This window comes from Pseudochaenichthys georgianus, unplaced genomic scaffold (genome assembly GCF_902827115.2).
Source record: "Pseudochaenichthys georgianus unplaced genomic scaffold, fPseGeo1.2 scaffold_1730_arrow_ctg1, whole genome shotgun sequence".
Taxonomy (NCBI): Eukaryota; Metazoa; Chordata; class Actinopteri; order Perciformes; family Channichthyidae; genus Pseudochaenichthys; species Pseudochaenichthys georgianus.
Window position 1 is genome coordinate 3,744 of NW_027262516.1, and position 19,240 is coordinate 22,983.

The 19,240-nt window shown below is 47.4% G+C and overlaps 1 protein-coding gene across 3 annotated transcripts; it reads left to right on the forward strand.

Annotated features, from left to right (window-relative positions):
* The first annotated feature begins 240 nt into the window (after window positions 1-240).
* Window positions 241-9,404, forward strand: rad51c (RAD51 paralog C). Of its 3 annotated transcripts, none has more exons than XM_071202222.1 (5): window positions 241-299; window positions 583-739; window positions 4,718-4,979; window positions 8,194-8,410; window positions 8,486-9,404. In XM_071202222.1, the coding sequence occupies exons 1-5, from the start codon at window positions 270-272 to the stop codon at window positions 9,251-9,253; spliced, it is 1,434 nt and encodes a 477-aa protein (XP_071058323.1). In that variant the 5' UTR covers window positions 241-269; the 3' UTR covers window positions 9,254-9,404. The 3 variants fall into 3 exon arrangements, with proteins under 3 accessions (XP_071058323.1, XP_033933470.1, XP_071058324.1); XM_034077579.2 differs by having other exon boundaries at window positions 263-299; window positions 622-739; XM_071202223.1 differs by lacking the exon at window positions 241-299 and adding an exon at window positions 306-499 and having other exon boundaries at window positions 622-739.
* Window positions 9,405-19,240: the final 9,836 nt, after the last annotated feature.

A 19,240-nucleotide genomic window follows, 5' to 3' on the forward strand; every position in this document is an offset into this window, starting at 1 on the left:
TGACGACACGCAGGGCGACGATCAGCTGCTCTGAACGGCCGGAAATGCCTTCAGAATAAAAGCATGTCAACTCTCCGCTGTTGTTGGAGTGACGTCACTAAGTTTTTATTATTGTTTACTATCAGCTGTTGTTAGAGATACACTAAGTGTTTATTATTGTTTACTTACAGGTCACATAAACGCAAACAAATTCACAATAAGAGAAATCGATTAACTGAATACAACCTTTACTGTGAAACCGGAAGTAAGGCTCCTCAGAGGCGAAAGGCATGCTGGGAAACGCGAGCGGTGAAGAGCAGGTAGTACACAGTTTAAAGAGTATTTAATACTTTATACACAGTTTAAAGAGTATTTAATACTTTTTATTACATGGTTTAGTTGAATACTCGATTCTGATTGGTCAATTCAGAACACGTGACACGTTGTTAATCCAGAACAAACAGACCGCTGTCAAGGATTTGTTGACCGTTGTTAAGGACGCTCACATCTGCAGAAAGAAGTACGGTCGATTTACAAGCAGATCTAGATCCCTCCGCTTCGCGTCGGGCTCCTGATCAGCCTGTCGGATGTTCTTTTCCCCAGAATGACCTCTCTCTCTCTCTCTACTCTCTGGATACTCAGATGAAGATGCAGATCTCCAGCTGTTCTCTCAGTCCAGCTGTGAAGAGCCGACTGACAGCAGCTGGGTTCCACTTCCTGTCTGAGCTGCGGGGGCTAAGCCCCTCCCACATCTGTGCAGGTACATATACATACACTCTATACTAATATACACTGATATACTCTACATATACACTGTATATATCTATGTATTATACCATCAGAAACAGGAGGGAGAAGAAGTACTCAGGTCTTGAGTAAAAGTAGAAGTACTCAGATCTTGTACTTTAGTAAAAGTAGAAGTACTCAGATCTTGTACTTGAGTAAAAGTAGAAGTACTCAGATCTTGTACTTGAGTAAAAGTAGAAGTACTCAGATCTTGTACTTGAGTAAAAGTAGAAGTACTCAGATCTTGTACTTGAGTAAAAGTAGAAGTACTCAGATCTTGTACTTTAGTAAAAGTAGAAGTACTCAGATCTTGTACTTGAGTAAAAGTAGAAGTACTCAGATCTTGTACTTGAGTAAAAGTAGAAGTACTCAGATCTTGTACTTCAGTAAAAGTAGAAGTACTCAGATCTTGTCCTTCAGTAAAAGTAGAAGTACTCAGATCTTGTACTTGAGTAAAAGTAGAAGTACTCAGATCTTGTACTTGAGTAAAAGTAGAAGTACTCAGATCTTGGACTTGAGTAAAAGTAGAAGTACTCAGATCTTGAACTTGAGTAAAAGTAGAAGTACTCAGATCTTATACTTTAGTCAAAGTAGAAGTACTCAGATCTTGTACTTTAGTCAAAGTAGAAGTACTCAGATATTGTACTTGAGTCAAAGTAGAAGTACACAGATATTGTACTTGAGTCAAAGTAGAAGTACTCAGATCTTGAACTTGAGTAAAAGTAGAAGTACTCAGAACTTGAGTAAAAGTAGAAGTACTCAGATCTTGTACTTTAGTCAAAGTAGAAGTACTCAGATCTTGTACTTTAGTCAAAGTAGAAGTACTCAGATCTTGTACTTTAGTCAAAGTAGAAGTACTCAGATCTTGTACTTGAGTCAAAGTAGAAGTACTCAGATCTTGAACTTGAGTAAAAGTAGAAGTACTCAGATCTTGAACTTGAGTAAAAGTAGAAGTACTCAGGCTATCGAGCCCTCAAACAGCGAGTCTGCAGCGGTGCTGACTGGAGGCCGGTCTCTCCCTGACCGGAGTCACGCTGTGTGTGTCCTCAGGAAACAAGCTGTTAACAAGTAGTTCCAGAAACATCTTCTGATAAGCTGCGATGTTCACGACCTCTTGATGACCTCATATGTTCTAACTCAGGATCAAACCCGTGTTTAGTAGAAAAAGGTACAATTGTGAATTTTATTATAAAGTTGTGTGTATTTACAGACCGTTGCAAAAACTAAGAAGCTTCTAAACATCAGGTTTCAAACTAAAAGAGCTTTGAACCACAATAAAGATGTTTGGAGTTTTATCTGAGTTATTCATTTAAACTTCTTGTCTACGAGAAGCTGATTTGAACCGTTGTTACATAAGATGGTGGAATGAGCACTTATATACTAACAGAGCACTTATATACTAACAAAGCACTTATATACTAACAAAGCTCTTATATACTAACAAAGCACTTATATACTAACAAAGCACTTATATACTAACAGAGCACTTATATACTAACAAAGCTCTTATATACTAACAAAGGACTTATATACTAACAAAGCACTTATATACTAACAAAGCACTTATATACTAACAAAGCTCTTATATACTAACAAAGGACTTATATACTAACAAAGCACTTATATACTAACAAAGCACTTATATACTAACAAAGGACTTATATACTAACAAAGCACTTATATACTAACAAAGCTCTTATATACTAACAAAGCTCTTATATACTAACAAAGGACTTATATACTAACAAAGCACTTATATACTAACAAAGCACTTATATACTAACAAAGCACTTATATACTAACAAAGCACTTATATACTAACAGAGCACTTATATACTAACACAGCACTTATATACTAACAAAGCACTTATATACTAACAAAGCACTTATATACTAACAGAGCACTTATATACTAACAAAGCACTTATATACTAACAGAGCACTTATATACTAACAGAGCACTTATATACTAACAAAGGACTTATATACTAACAGAGCACTTATATACTAACAAAGCACTTATATACTAACAAAGCACTTATATACTAACAGAGCACTTATATACTAACAGAGCACTTATATACTAACAAAGCACTTATATACTAACAGAGCACTTATATACTAACAGAGCACTTATATACTAACAGAGCACTTATATACTAACAAAGCACTTATATACTAACAAAGCACTTATATACTAACAGAGCAATTATATACTAACAAAGCACTTATATACTAACAAAGCACTTATATACTAACAAAGCACTTATATACTAACAGAGCACTCATATACTAACAGAGCACTTATATACTAACAAAGCACTTATATACTAACAGAGCACTTATATACTAACAGAGCACTTATATACTAACAGAGCACTTATATACTAACAAAGCACTTATATACTAACAAAGCACTTATATACTAACACAGCACTTATATACTAACAAAGCACTTATATACTAACAAAGCACGTATATACTAACAGAGCACTTATATACTAACAAAGCACTTATATACTAACAGAGCACTTATATACTAACAGAGCACTTATATACTAACAGAGCACTTATATACTAACAAAGCTCTTATATACTAACAGAGCACTTATATACTAACAGAGCACTTATATACTAACAAAGCACTTATATACTAACAGAGCACTTATATACTAACAAAGCACTTATATACTAACAGAGCACTTATATACTAACAAAGCACTTATATACTAACAAAGCACTTATATACTAACAAAGCACTTATATACTAACAAAGCACTTATATACTAACAAAGCTCTTATATACTAACAGAGCACTTATATACTAACAAAGCACTTATATACTAACAAAGCACTTATATACTAACAAAGCACTTATATACTAACAGAGCACTTATATACTAACAAAGCACTTATATACTAACAAAGCACTTATATACTAACAAAGCACTTATATACTAACAGAGCACTTATATACTAACAGAGCACTTATATACTAACAGAGCACTTATATACTAACAAAGCTCTTATATACTAACAAAGCACTTATATACTAACAAAGCACTTATATACTAACAAAGCACTTATATACTAACAAAGCACTTACATACTAACAAAGCACTTATATACTAACAAAGCTCTTATATACTAACAGAGCACTTATATACTAACAGAGCACTTATATACTAACAAAGCACTTATATACTAACAAAGCACTTATATACTAACAGAGCACTTATATACTAACAAAGCACTTATATACTAACAAAGCACTTATATACTAACAGAGCACTTATATACTAACAAAGCACTTATATACTAACAAAGCACTTATATACTAACAGAGCACTTATATACTAACAAAGCACTTATATACTAACAGAGCACTCATATACTAACAGAGCACTTATATACTAACAAAGCACTTATATACTAACAGAGCACTTATATACTAACAGAGCACTTATATACTAACAAAGCACTTATATACTAACAAAGCACTTATATACTAACAAAGCACTTATATACTAACAAAGCACTTATATACTAACAGAGCACTTATATACTAACAGAGCACTTATATACTAACAAAGCACTTATATACTAACAGAGCACTTATATACTAACAGAGCACTTATATACTAACAAAGCACTTATATACTAACACAGCACTTATATACTAACAAAGCTCTTATATACTAACAAAGCACTTATATACTAACAGAGCACTTATATACTAACAGAGCACTTATATACTAACAAAGGACTGGCTCCTCTAAAGCCAGCTGAGCAGCACTTGAAATGCTTGGCTCTATGAAACCTGATGTATATGATTCTGTTTTCTTAAAGGCTGTGTCTTCCTGGTCGAACGCACTTCCTGTGAGTCGCTCAGGATAAAAGCCTCAGCGAAATGTGATGTAACGGAATGTCTAACTCAGTGTTTGTGGTGCAGAGGCCGGAGTCTCCCAGCAGGAGGCGCTGCAGGTGCTGCAGGCAGTGAGGGGAGGAGCTTCAATGAGGGGAGGGGAAGTGGGAGGAGCTTCAGTGGGACCTCCCCCCTCCCTCACTGCGCTGCAGCTGCTTCAGGAGGAACAGTCGCAGCGCAGCATCTTCAGCTTCTGCTCACAGCTGGACGCCACGCTGGGGGGGGGACTTCCTGTCGGGAAGACCACCGAGATCTGTGGAGCGCCGGGAACCGGGAAGACACAGCTGTGGTGAGACACACACACACACGGCTTGTTTGAGACGAGTTGCGGCTCGCCTCGAAAGCAGACGAGAGTAGCCGATCGCAGCGGGGAGGTCTCAAAAAGCTCGCCTGAAGTCGGACAGCTCGGAGTCGGCTTCTTCTTCTTCTCTCGGTTGTTTGGCGGATTGCAAACAGCTTGAAGGTGCTTACCGCCACCTCCGGAGTCGGCTTGACTCGGTTTGCATTTAAGAATGCACACGTGTTTAATCGTTAATGTCAGATATGTACGAAGTAAATACATTTGTTCCTGCTCAAGATTAGATTCAACTTTATTGTTATGGCACAGATTAGCTTCTGAGCAGTATGAACAGTGTGTATTAGTACACTAGATACACACAGCAGCCTGAGAGCAGTATGAACAGTGTGTATTAGTACACTAGATACACACAGCAGCCTGAGAGCAGTATGAACAGTGTGTATTAATACACTAGATACACACAGCAGCCTGAGAGCAGTATGAACAGTGTGTATTAATACACTAGATACACACAGCAGCCTGAGAGCAGTATGAACAGTGTGTATTAGTACACTAGATACACACAGCAGCCTGAGAGCAGTATGAACAGTGTGTATTAGTACACTAGATACACACAGCAGCCTGAGAGCAGTATGAACAGTGTGTATTAGTACACTAGATACACACAGCAGCCTGAGAGCAGTATGAACAGTGTGTATTAATACACTAGATACACACAGCAGCCTGAGAGCAGTATGAACAGTGTGTATTAATACACTAGATACACACAGCAGCCTGAGAGCAGTATAAACAGTGTGTATTAGTACACTAGATACACACAGCAGCCTGAGAGCAGTATGAACAGTGTGTATTAATACACTAGATACACACAGCAGCCTGAGAGCAGTATGAACAGTGTGTATTAATACACTAGATACACACAGCAGCCTGTGAGCAGTATGAACAGTGTGTATTAGTACACTAGATACACACAGCAGCCTGAGAGCAGTATGAACAGTGTGTATTAATACACTAGATACACACAGCAGCCTGAGAGCAGTATGAACAGTGTGTATTAATACACTAGATACACACAGCAGCCTGAGAGCAGTATGAACAGTGTGTCTTAATACACTAGATACACACAGCAGCCTGTGAGCAGTATGAACAGTGTGTATTAATACACTAGATACACACAGCAGCCTGAGAGCAGTATGAACAGTGTGTATTAATACACTAGATACACACAGCAGCCTGAGAGCAGTATGAACAGTGTGTATTAATACACTAGATACACACAGCAGCCTGAGAGCAGTATGAACAGTGTGTATTAATACACTAGATACACACAGCAGCCTGTGAGCAGTATGAACAGTGTGTATTAATACACTAGATACACACAGCAGCCTGAGAGCAGTATGAACAGTGTGTATTAATACACTAGATACACACAGCAGCCTGTGAGCAGTATGAACAGTGTGTATTAATACACTAGATACACACAGCAGCCTGAGAGCAGTATGAACAGTGTGTATTAATACACTAGATACACACAGCAGCCTGAGAGCAGTATGAACAGTGTGTATTAATACACTAGATACACACAGCAGCCGGAGAGCAGTATGAACAGTGTGTATTAATACACTAGATACACACAGCAGCCTGAGAGCAGTATGAACAGTGTGTATTAATACACTAGATACACACAGCAGCCTGAGAGCAGTATGAACAGTGTGTATTACTAGATACACACTGCAGCCTGTGAGCAGTATGAACAGTGTGTATTAATACACTAGATACACACAGCAGCCTGAGAGCAGTATGAACAGTGTGTCTTAATACACTAGATACACACAGCAGCCTGAGAGCAGTATGCACAGTGTGTATTAATACACTAGATACACACAGCAGCCTGAGAGCAGTATGAACAGTGTGTATTAATACACTAGATACACGCAGCAGCCTGAGAGCAGTATGAACAGTCTGTATTAATACACTAGATACACACAGCAGCCTGAGAGCAGTATGAACAGTGTGTATTAATACACTAGATACACACAGCAGCCTGAGAGCAGTATGAACAGTGTGTATTAATACACTAGATACACACAGCAGCCTGAGAGCAGTATGAACAGTGTGTATTAATACACTAGATACACACAGCAGCCTGAGAGCAGTATGAACAGTGTGTATTAATACACTAGATACACACAGCAGCCTGAGAGCAGTATGAACAGTGTGTATTAATACACTAGATACACACAGCAGCCTGAGAGCAGTATGAACAGTGTGTATTAATACACTAGATACACACAGCCGCCTGAGAGCAGTATGAACAGTGTGTATTAATACACTAGATACACACTGCAGCCTGTGAGCAGTATGTACAGTGTGTATTAATACACTAGATACACACTGCAGCCTGAGAGCAGTATGAACAGTGTGTATTAATACACTAGATACACACAGCAGCCTGAGAGCAGTATGAACAGTGTGTATTAATACACTAGATACACACAGCAGCCTGAGAGCAGTATGAACAGTGTGTATTAATACACTAGATACACACTGCAGCCTGTGAGCAGTATGTACAGTGTGTATTAATACACTAGATACACACAGCAGCCTGAGAGCAGTATGAACAGTGTGTATTAATACACTAGATACACACAGCAGCCTGTGAGCAGTATGTACAGTGTGTATTAATACACTAGATACACACAGCAGCCTGAGAGCAGTATGAACAGTGTGTATTAATACACTAGATACACACAGCAGCCTGTGAGCATCATCAGCAGCAAGGGGTAAAACCCACCAATGAGCACTCAGCTCGAGATACCAGCGAGTCGTTTCCCATCAAGCATTTCTCTTCCGCAGCCCGTGGAGAGGAACTGCGCCGCCTCGCCGCGCCTCGCTCTCAAGGCTGCGGCGTCCTTGTCCCGCGAGATTTCAACGTCTCATGTCGGCGAGCCTCCAGAGCAAGTCGACAAAATCACTACCCATCATGCAACGCACGAGCAAGACGTTGATCGCAACTGCGCAGGTCTGCGTCGGTCTCGCTCGTCTTAAACAAGCCTACTGTAGTTCTTCAGTCTGCAGCTGGGTAATGTAGTTCTGTAGGTAATGTATTCTTCAGTCTGCAGCTGGGTAATGTAGTTCTGTAGGTAATGTAGTTCTTCAGTCTGCAGCTGGGTAATGTAGTTCTGTAGGTAATGTAGTTCTTCAGTCTGCAGCTGGCGGTGGACGTGCAGGTTCCCGTGTGTTTTGGGGGTCTCGGAGGCCAGGTGGTTGTCGTGGATACGGAGGGCAGTTTCCTATTGCAGCGGGTCCAGGACATCGCCGGCGCCGTGGTGAAACACTGCTCCTTATTGGTGGAAGACGACGAACAGCGGGTTGCTATGACGACCTTCAGCGTGGAAACCATCCTTTCTAACATCTTCCTGGTAATGATCGGCACGGAAGCAGTGATGTCATCACTCTGCGTCTCACGTGACTCTGATCTGTCTATCTCTCCTCAGGTGCGTTGCCATGACTACGTGGAGCTGCTGGCCGAGATGCACCTGCTGCCGGACTTCCTGTCGGAGCACCCGAGGGCCCGCCTCCTGGTGATTGACAGCGTGGCTTTCCCGTTCCGGCTGCACTTTGACGAGCTGTCGCAGAGGACCCGCCTCCTCAACGGCCTCGCCCAGCAGCTCATCGCCATGGCAACCAGCCACAACGTCGCTATGGTGATTACCAATCAGATGACAACCAGGCTGCGGGGCGGCCAATCACAGCTCGTCCCCGCCCTCGGGGAGAGCTGGGGCCACGCCCCCACCATCAGACTCCTCCTACAATGGGCGGGGACTCAACGACTAGCCACCATCTTTAAATCCCCTGGTCACCCCGGAGCCACCGTCCAATACCAGATCACCTCCGACGGGTTCAGAGATGCCGACCAATCAGAGCAGCCGCCCAGCAAACGACCCCGAACACACACTGTTCAATCAGCTGCCGGACAGAGAGACAGTAACCAATCAGCTGCCGGACAGAGAGACAGTAACCAATCAGCTGCCGGACAGAGAGACAGTAACCAATCAGCTGCCGGACAGAGAGACAGTAACCAATCAGCTGCCGGACAGAGAGACGGTAACCAATCAGCTGCCGGACAGAGAGACAGTAACCAATCAGCTGCCGGACAGAGAGACAGTAACCAATCAGCTGCCGGACAGAGAGACAGTAACCAATCAGCTGCCGGACAGAGAGACAGTAACCAATCAGCTGCCGGACAGAGAGAGTGCAGCTGATTCATTGAAACTTGAAACTAACTTCAACATGTTCAGTTCAGATTAAGTAAAGGTGTTCAGATTAAGTAAAGGTGTTCAGATTAAGTAAAGGTGTTCAGATTAAGTAAAGGTGTTCAGATTAAGTAAAGGTGTTCATATTAAATAAAGGTGTTCAGATTAAATCATTTCATTTCAAACCTTTATTTATACAGATAAATCCCATTGAGATCATTGATCTCTTTTCCAAGGGAGACCTGCTCAAGTAGTTCCACATGAAACATAACAACATCAACAGAACAACAAAAGGACGTCATTCAGCATCATGTACATAATGATCCACATAAACAGGTACCAACAGCTTCTGATTGAGTAGCATCCAACCGAGCTTTAAAAACATTTAGTGGCACCAGATTGCTCAGTTTCCTTTAACCTGCAGCCTGTCCCCAGACCGAGGAGCTGCTTCTAGAAGCTGCTTCCCTGAGACAGTCCTAGCAGCTGCTCGTTTAGTAAAACCACAGCATTCGATCTCAGGCAGGAGCCACTTACAATTCTCCGTGAGATCAGGAGCAGATATAAGATGGAGGTTTCCCCAGCATGGCTTTGTATATAAAGTGTCCCAGAGACTGAGCCTCCGTGCAGATGAAGTGTCCCAGAGACTGAGCCTCCTTAGAGATGAACGTGTCCCAGAGACTGAGCCTCCGTGCAGAGAGTGAAGCAGACCAGCCTTACACACAGGGTGCAGTGAAGGGTTAATGCTTCACAGTCTGTCACACATCTCAGAGCGCTGTGATACGCAGCTTCTAACTGGACCAGCCAATGGGCCCGTGCATTCAGATAGACCAGATCCCAGAGTCCAGCACAGGTCAAAGGTCACAGAGCCTCTTCCTGGCCTCCAGGAGAAGCAGGACGTGTTCCTGGAGAAGAACCCTCGCCTCACCCTCAGCTCCTCAGCAGGTTAGAGACCTGAGGTTTAGAGGAGAGACGACCATCAGGCAGACACCCAGGTATTTGAAACAGGAACCACTTTGAGTACTTGTCCTTGCGTAGTAACAATATCTACAGCAGGCTCTGGGTCTGTTCAGCTTTAGAAAGAGCGTGACCTTGGTTTGATCCACATTAGAAGCAGCGTTAGTTCAGAGCGCTGAGTCTGAGTCGTGTTGGAAGCAGCCTGTGATGTAGCACCAGCTCCTGAATGAGGGACCTCTCAGAGGACATCACGGGATCATCCGCATGATGTGAAGTAGCTCCATCCACATGTTCCCCTGAGCTGTTGATGCAGATGGAGAATAAAAGTGGGCCTGAAACAGAGCCTTGAGGAACACCATTAGTGATGTTTACCCACTCAGAAGACAGCCCATCAGAGTGAACACATGAGGCCTTTCAGAGAGGCAGTTCTCAGACCAGCCACTGCACGGCTGGACCTGCCGACACTGAGCAGCCTCTGCTTCAGGATGAGATGATCCACGTGTCCAACGCTTTGGACAGGTCAACAAACAGAGCTGCTCACTCTGCTTATCATCTAGATACTCTCCACATCGTTCACACGTTCATCGTGGCAGTGATGGTGCTGCGCTGCTCTCTGAAGCCTGACTGATGCTCAGACAGGTTGTCATGGTTACATAGAAACACCTTCACCTGTTCACTCACGAGGCGTTCAAGAGCCTGAGCCAGAACTGACCACTCAGAGACGGCCTATAGTTATTCAGTAAGGTGGCCTCGCCTCCTTTCAGCGAAGGCAGGACACACGCTGACTTCCACACTTTAGAGACTGTGTTAGAGCTGAGGGAGAGGTTAGAAAGAGAAGTGAGAGGTGGAGCGATAACATCTGCTCTATCTTTAAAGAGAAAGGTTCTACGTTGTCCGGGCCGGCCGGTTTCCTAGGATCTAACTTAGTTAAAGCTTCACGAACAACATCAACAGTAAAAGGAGTCAAACTGAAAGGGTTTTCCAGACCACGTTGTTCAGAGTCACGGACTGGTGTTCACAGAAGCAGAGTTAGTCACTGAATCAAGCAGAGAGCCGCAGGATACACAGTGCTCATTAAAGCAGCTGAGCATAGAGCCCTGTCCGACAGAGAGCAGGTGCTGAGGTGAGGCACGGAGGAGCTCATTAAAGCAGCTGAGCATAGAGCCCTGTCCGACAGAGAGCAGGTGCTGAGGTGAGGCACGGAGGAGCTCATTAAAGCAGCTGAGCATAGAGCCCTGTCCGACAGAGAGCAGAGGCTGAGGTGAGGCACGGAGGAGCTCATTAAAGCAGCTGAGCATAGAGCCCTGTCCGACAGAGAGCAGGTGCTGAGGTGAGGCACGGAGGAGCTCATTAAAGCAGCTGAGCATAGAGCCCTGTCCGACAGAGAGCAGGTGCTGAGGTGAGGCACGGAGGAGCTCATTAAAGCAGCTGAGCATAGAGCCCTGTCCGACAGAGAGCAGAGGCTGAGGTGAGGCAGGGAGGAGCTCATTAAAGCAGCTGAGCATAGAGCCCTGTCCGACAGAGAGCAGAGGCTGAGGTGAGGCACGGAGGAGCTCATTAAAGCAGCTGAGCATAGAGCCCTGTCCGACAGAGAGCAGAGGCTGAGGTGAGGCAGGGAGGAGCTCATTAAAGCAGCTGAGCATAGAGCCCTGTCCGACAGAGAGCAGAGGCTGAGGTGAGGCACGGAGGAGCTCATTAAAGCAGCTGAGCATAGAGCCCTGTCCGACAGAGAGCAGGTGCTGAGGTGAGGCACGGAGGAGCTCATTAAAGCAGCTGAGCATAGAGCCCTGTCCGACAGAGAGCAGAGGCTGAGGTGAGGCACGGAGGAGCTCATTAAAGCAGCTGAGCATAGAGCCCTGTCCGACAGAGAGCAGAGGCTGAGGTGAGGCACGGAGGAGCTCATTAAAGCAGCTGAGCATAGAGCCCTGTCCGACAGAGAGCAGGTGCTGAGGTGAGGCACGGAGGAGCTCATTAAAGCAGCTGAGCATAGAGCCCTGTCCGACAGAGAGCAGAGGCTGAGGTGAGGCACGGAGGAGCTCATTAAAGCAGCTGAGCATAGAGCCCTGTCCGACAGAGAGCAGAGGCTGAGGTGAGGCACGGAGGAGCTCACTAAAGCAGCTGAGCATAGAGCCCTGTCCGACAGAGAGCAGAGGCTGAGGTGAGGCACGGAGGAGCTCATTAAAGCAGCTGAGCATAGAGCCCTGTCCGACAGAGAGCAGGGGCTGAGGTGAGGCACGGAGGAGCTCATTAAAGCAGCTGAGCATAGAGCCCTGTCCGACAGAGAGCAGAGGCTGAGGTGAGGCACGGAGGAGCTCATTAAAGCAGCTGAGCATAGAGCCCTGTCCGACAGAGAGCAGAGGCTGAGGTGAGGCACGGAGGAGCTCACTTAAAGCAGCTGAGCATAGAGCCCTGTCCGACAGAGAGCAGAGGCTGAGGTGAGGCACGGAGGAGCTCATTAAAGCAGCTGAGCATAGAGCCCTGTCCGACAGAGAGCAGAGGCTGAGGTGAGGCACGGAGGAGCTCATTAAAGCAGCTGAGCATAGAGCCCTGTCCGACAGAGAGCAGAGGCTGAGGTGAGGCACGGAGGAGCTCATTAAAGCAGCTGAGCATAGAGCCCTGTCCGACAGAGAGCAGAGGCTGAGGTGAGGCACGGAGGAGCTCATTAAAGCAGCTGAGCATAGAGCCCTGTCCGACAGAGAGCAGAGGCTGAGGTGAGGCACGGGAGGAGCTCACTAAAGCAGCTGAGCATAGAGCCCTGTCCGACAGAGAGCAGAGGCTGAGGTGAGGCACGGAGGAGCTCATTAAAGCAGCTGAGCATAGAGCCCTGTCCGACAGAGAGCAGGTGCTGAGGTGAGGCACGGAGGAGCTCATTAAAGCAGCTGAGCATAGCAGCCCTGTCCGACAGAGAGCAGAGGCTGAGGTGAGGCACGGAGGAGCTCATTAAAGCAGCTGAGCATAGAGCCCTGTCCGACAGAGAGCAGAGGCTGAGGTGAGGCACGGAGGAGCTCATTAAAGCAGCTGAGCATAGAGCCCTGTCCGACAGAGAGCAGGTGCTGAGGTGAGGCACGGAGGAGCTCATTAAAGCAGCTGAGCATAGAGCCCTGTCCGACAGAGAGCAGGTGCTGAGGTGAGGCAGGGAGGAGCTCATTAAAGCAGCTGAGCATAGAGCCCTGTCCGACAGAGAGCAGAGGCTGAGGTGAGGCACGGAGGAGCTCATTAAAGCAGCTGAGCATAGAGCCCTGTCCGACAGAGAGCAGAGGCTGAGGTGAGGCACGGAGGAGCTCATTAAAGCAGCTGAGCATAGAGCCCTGTCCGACAGAGAGCAGAGGCTGAGGTGAGGCACGGAGGAGCTCACTTAAAGCAGCTGAGCATAGAGCTCTGTCCGACAGAGAGCAGAGGCTGAGGTGAGGCACGGAGGAGCTCACTAAAGCAGCTGAGCATAGAGCCCTGTCCGACAGAGAGCAGAGGCTGAGGTGAGGCACGGAGGAGCTCACTAAAGCAGCTGAGCATAGAGCCCTGTCCGACAGAGAGCAGAGGCTGAGGTGAGGCACGGAGGAGCTCATTAAAGCAGCTGAGCATAGAGCCCTGTCCGACAGAGAGCAGAGGCTGAGGTGAGGCACGGAGGAGCTCATTAAAGCAGCTGAGCATAGAGCCCTGTCCGACAGAGAGCAGAGGCTGAGGTGAGGCACGGAGGAGCTCAGTAAAGCAGCTGAGCATAGAGCCCTGTCCGACAGAGAGCAGAGGCTGAGGTGAGGCACGGAGGAGCTCATTAAAGCAGCTGAGCATAGAGCCCTGTCCGACAGAGAGCAGGTGCTGAGGTGAGGCACGGAGGAGCTCATTAAAGCAGCTGAGCATAGAGCCCTGTCCGACAGAGAGCAGGTGCTGAGGTGAGGCACGGAGGAGCTCATTAAAGCAGCTGAGCATAGAGCCCTGTCCGACAGAGAGCAGAGGCTGAGGTGAGGCACGGAGGAGCTCACTAAAGCAGCTGAGCATAGAGCCCTGTCCGACAGAGAGCAGGTGCTGAGGTGAGGCACGGAGGAGCTCATTAAAGCAGCTGAGCATAGAGCCCTGTCCGACAGAGAGCAGGTGCTGAGGTGAGGCACGGAGGAGCTCATTAAAGCAGCTGAGCATAGAGCCCTGTCCGACAGAGAGCAGAGGCTGAGGTGAGGCACGGAGGAGCTCATTAAAGCAGCTGAGCATAGAGCCCTGTCCGACAGAGAGCAGAGGCTGAGGTGAGGCACGGAGGAGCTCACTAAAGCAGCTGAGCATAGAGCCCTGTCCGACAGAGAGCAGAGGCTGAGGTGAGGCACGGAGGAGCTCACTTAAAGCAGCTGAGCATAGAGCCCTGTCCGACAGAGAGCAGAGGCTGAGGTGAGGCAGGGAGGAGCTCATTAAAGCAGCTGAGCATAGAGCCCTGTCCGACAGAGAGCAGAGGCTGAGGTGAGGCACGGAGGAGCTCATTAAAGCAGCTGAGCATAGAGCCCTGTCCGACAGAGAGCAGAGGCTGAGGTGAGGCACGGAGGAGCTCACTAAAGCAGCTGAGCATAGAGCCCTGTCCGACAGAGAGCAGAGGCTGAGGTGAGGCACGGGAGGAGCTCATTAAAGCAGCTGAGCATAGAGCCCTGTCCGACAGAGAGCAGAGGCTGAGGTGAGGCACGGAGGAGCTCACTAAAGCAGCTGAGCATAGAGCCCTGTCCGACAGAGAGCAGAGGCTGAGGTGAGGCACGGAGGAGCTCATTAAAGCAGCTGAGCATAGAGCCCTGTCCGACAGAGAGCAGAGGCTGAGGTGAGGCACGGAGGAGCTCATTAAAGCAGCTGAGCATAGAGCCCTGTCCGACAGAGGGCAGAGGCTGAGGTGAGGCAGGGAGGAGCTCATTAAAGCAGCTGAGCATAGAGCCCTGTCCGACAGAGAGCAGGTGCTGAGGTGAGGCACGGAGGAGCTCAGTAAAGCAGCTGAGCATACAGCCCTGTCCGACAGAGAGCAGAGGCTGAGGTGAGGCACGGAGGAGCTCATTAAAGCAGCTGAGCATAGAGCCCTGTCCGACAGAGAGCAGGTGCTGAGGTGAGGCACGGAGGAGCTCATTAAAGCAGCTGAGCATAGAGCCCTGTCCGACAGAGAGCAGAGGCTGAGGTGAGGCACGGAGGAGCTCATTAAAGCAGCTGAGCATAGAGCCCTGTCCGACAGAGAGCAGGTGCTGAGGTGAGGCACGGAGGAGCTCACTAAAGCAGCTGAGCATAGAGCCCTGTCCGACAGAGAGCTGAGGTGAGGCACGGAGGAGCTCATTAAAGCAGCTGAGCATAGAGCCCTGTCCGACAGAGAGCAGAGGCTGAGGTGAGGCACGGAGGAGCTCATTAAAGCAGCTGAGCATAGAGCCCTGTCCGACAGAGAGCAGAGGCTGAGGTGAGGCACGGAGGAGCTCATTAAAGCAGCTGAGCATAGAGCCCTGTCCGACAGAGAGCAGAGGCTGAGGTGAGGCACGGAGGAGCTCACTAAAGCAGCTGAGCATAGAGCCCTGTCCGACAGAGAGCAGAGGCTGAGGTGAGGCAGGGAGGAGCTCATTAAAGCAGCTGAGCATAGAGCCCTGTCCGACAGAGAGCAGAGGCTGAGGTGAGGCACGGAGGAGCTCACTAAAGCAGCTGAGCATAGAGCCCTGTCCGACAGAGAGCAGGTGCTGAGGTGAGGCACGGAGGAGCTCATTAAAGCAGCTGAGCATAGAGCCCTGTCCGACAGAGAGCAGAGGCTGAGGTGAGGCACGGAGGAGCTCAGTAAAGCAGCTGAGCATAGAGCCCTGTCCGACAGAGAGCAGGTGCTGAGGTGAGGCACGGAGGAGCTCACTAAAGCAGCTGAGCATAGAGCCCTGTCCGACAGAGAGCAGAGGCTGAGGTGAGGCACGGAGGAGCTCACTAAAGCAGCTGAGCATAGAGCCCTGTCCGACAGAGAGCAGAGGCTGAGGTGAGGCACGGAGGAGCTCACTAAAGCAGCTGAGCATACAGCCCTGTCCGACAGAGAGCAGAGGCTGAGGTGAGGCACGGAGGAGCTCATTAAAGCAGCTGAGCATACAGCCCTGTCCGACAGAGAGCAGAGGCTGAGGTGAGGCACGGAGGAGCTCATTAACACAGATCGATTTTACCCCGATCAAACCCAAACAGATCACGAACTAAACCCTGCTCCACAAAGTGTTTGTGTCTCTCTTGATGAGGATGCGAGGTTTAACCTTTTGGACCTTAGTGTCCCTGATGGTGGCTACAGCACAGAGATCGCTCACATCATTCGCCATACTCCCACAGATGAGTATCTATGGGGAACATTAGTTAGAGTGAGATAATTAGGAGGATTTATTAGGGACTTGATGTTAGGGCGAGTCGGACTGTCCACACTCTGAGTAACATTCAGAGAGGTACACAGGTTTTTAAATCCTCTGACTCTGCAGCTAACCAGTCCCAGTTAACCAGTCCCAGTTCACCAGTCCCAGTTCACCAGTCCCAGTGAACCAGTCCCAGTGAACCAGTCCCAGGTAACCAGTCCCAGTGAACCAGTCCCAGTGAACCAGTCCCAGTGAACCAGTCCCAGTGAACCAGTCCCAGTGAACCAGTCCCAGTTAACCAGTCCCAGTGAACCAGTCCCAGTGAACCAGTCCCAGTGAACCAGTCCCAGTGAACCAGTCCCAGTGAACCAGTCCCAGTGAACCAGTCCCAGTTAACCAGTCCCAGTGAACCAGTCCCAGGTAACCAGTCCCAGGTAACCAGTCCCAGTTAACCAGTCCCAGTGAACCAGTCCCAGTGAACCAGTCCCAGTGAACCAGTCCCAGTTAACCAGTCCCAGTTCACCAGTCCCAGTGAACCAGTCCCAGTGAACCAGTCCCAGTGAACCAGTCCCAGTGAACCAGTCCCAGTTAACCAGTCCCAGTTCACCAGTCCCAGTTCAAACCTCCAAGCAGCTCTATCTCCTTGTAGTCTAGTTGTGATAAAAGATTTGCCAGTGAAGACAAGGAGTCCTTGCCAGCTGAGGGGGGTCTGTAGCAGCCCACCACCATGACCTTTGACCCTTTGCCAGCTGAGGGGGGTCTGTAGCAGCCCACCACCATGACCTTTGACCCTTTGCCAGCTGAGGGGGGTCTGTAGCTGCCCACCACCATGACCTTTGACCCTTTGCCAGCTGAGGGGGGTCTGTAGCTGCCCACCACCATGACCTTTGACCCTTTGCCAGCTGAGGGGGGTCTGTAGCAGCCCACCACCATGACCTTTGACCCTTTGCCACTTCGATATTTAAGGCTAACAATTCAAATTGCTTACTGATGGATTTGGAAACTAATGTGGTTACACTGAACTTATTTCCTAACATAAACGCCACCGCCTTCATCAGGCCGGTCGGTACGATACACATTGAAACCATTTAAGGCGACGTCAGAGGCCGGAACAGACTTGTTTAGCCATGTTTCAGATAAGACAATGACGTCAGCGTCAGTCGAGCCCCGATACGGACAGCATCTAGTTTACCTGACAGACTGCGCACATTCAAGTGCATGAGACCCAGCCCAGACCTAGCTTTAAGATCAGCAGGAGTAGACCTGACTACGACTACTGGGCGGACCAGGGTGAGGGTGGACATTTCCTGACAGTGATAACAACAAAGACACCAGGCATCTTTTCCTCTTAAGCGACACACACACACACACACACACACACACACACACACACACACACACACACACACACACACACACACACACACACACACACACACACACACACACACACACACACACACACACACACACACACACACACACACATACATACACCGGCATCTTCTCTCGAATCACCGGAGAAGTCTGCGAGAGTGTGATTAGAGCTTAAGAAGCAGTCCTGAAGAACCATCATAGCAGGCAAACAAAAAAGACAAACACATTTTGTCGAGCAGATTATCCGCGACAAGGCAACCGGCAATTGTTTGTGCAACACATCTGAACCTCTGCAGAGGATGCCCACCGAGGGTAGCAGAACAGACCCTAACCATGAACCTCACCGCACGTCACTGATATCCACAGTATTTACTGTATATCTGTTAATATTGTTGTTTTTGAATTGTACTTTCTTTATTTGATTGGCAGTCAGTTGTTGATTACATGCAGACGTTGATAAAGCTACTTCAATATATATCACACTAATTCATAAAGCAAGTTAGACATTTTTATTTTCCGGACCTTTGCATGGGGACATTTTCTCTAACTGGACCTCGTTGAATTTGAGTTGAATACCCCTGGTCTAAGAACACTGAAATGTACCGGTTCATATCTCGACGATGCCTCAGGGAGCTGATACTCAGACTGTGCTATGTAGGCCACCCTATCAGTTATTGGTGTGAAAATGGAGACACTTGGACTATGTCAAATATTTAGCGGTCTTGCAGGGCCTCCATACTTGGTACAGGGACAGGTGGGGCCTTTGGCCCACACCCACACAGTTTGGGGGCCATACGCACCTGTTGACCCTATTAACACACTTAGGAGATATACATAACTGCAGTGCCTTGTGTATTTGAGGTGTACTGTACTCCTCAAATACATGTATGCACAATGAGGTCTGTGAAGTGTACAAGTCATACCCTCACAATGACGCTGGGGTATGAATCCACTCAATGTCCAACTTCAGAAGCCTATCGGGGACGTCAAGTCTCAGGACCCTGAGTTTTTTAGGGCATCCCTGGAAAACTTTTGTTCCGGAGGGTCTGCGGCACTGAATAAATAATATGAATATATTTGTCGGCATTCGACGTTGAGCGGTCCGATGCTGGTTTGGGGTCTCCGCGTGCTTCGTACACTTGGAGTTAAAAATGAATGGTGGCGAAAAGGAAGAGTAATCCCATTGTAAAGTATTTGAAATGGACAACCTCCCATGTTAGCCAAATAGCTTGAAATGATGTGGATTTTGCTGCATTGACAAAAATGGACCCTATTTTCCACAGTGCCAGAGTTTCCGGCTCCCAGCTCCACCCCAAAGCCAACGTCTTCCAGGAGAGTCGTAGCGACTCGGAAACCCCTG

Excerpts from the sequence above, each read along its gene's own strand:
- rad51c (XM_071202222.1), top strand. The coding sequence starts at position 270 with ATGCTGGGAAACGCGAGCGGTGAAGAGCAG. Across the intron at positions 300-582 it reads ACGCGAGCGGTGAAGAGCAG|AATGACCTCTCTCTCTCTCT; the intron begins GTAGTACACAGT and ends TCTTTTCCCCAG. Across the intron at positions 4,980-8,193 it reads ACCGGGAAGACACAGCTGTG|TCTGCAGCTGGCGGTGGACG; the intron begins GTGAGACACACA and ends GTAGTTCTTCAG.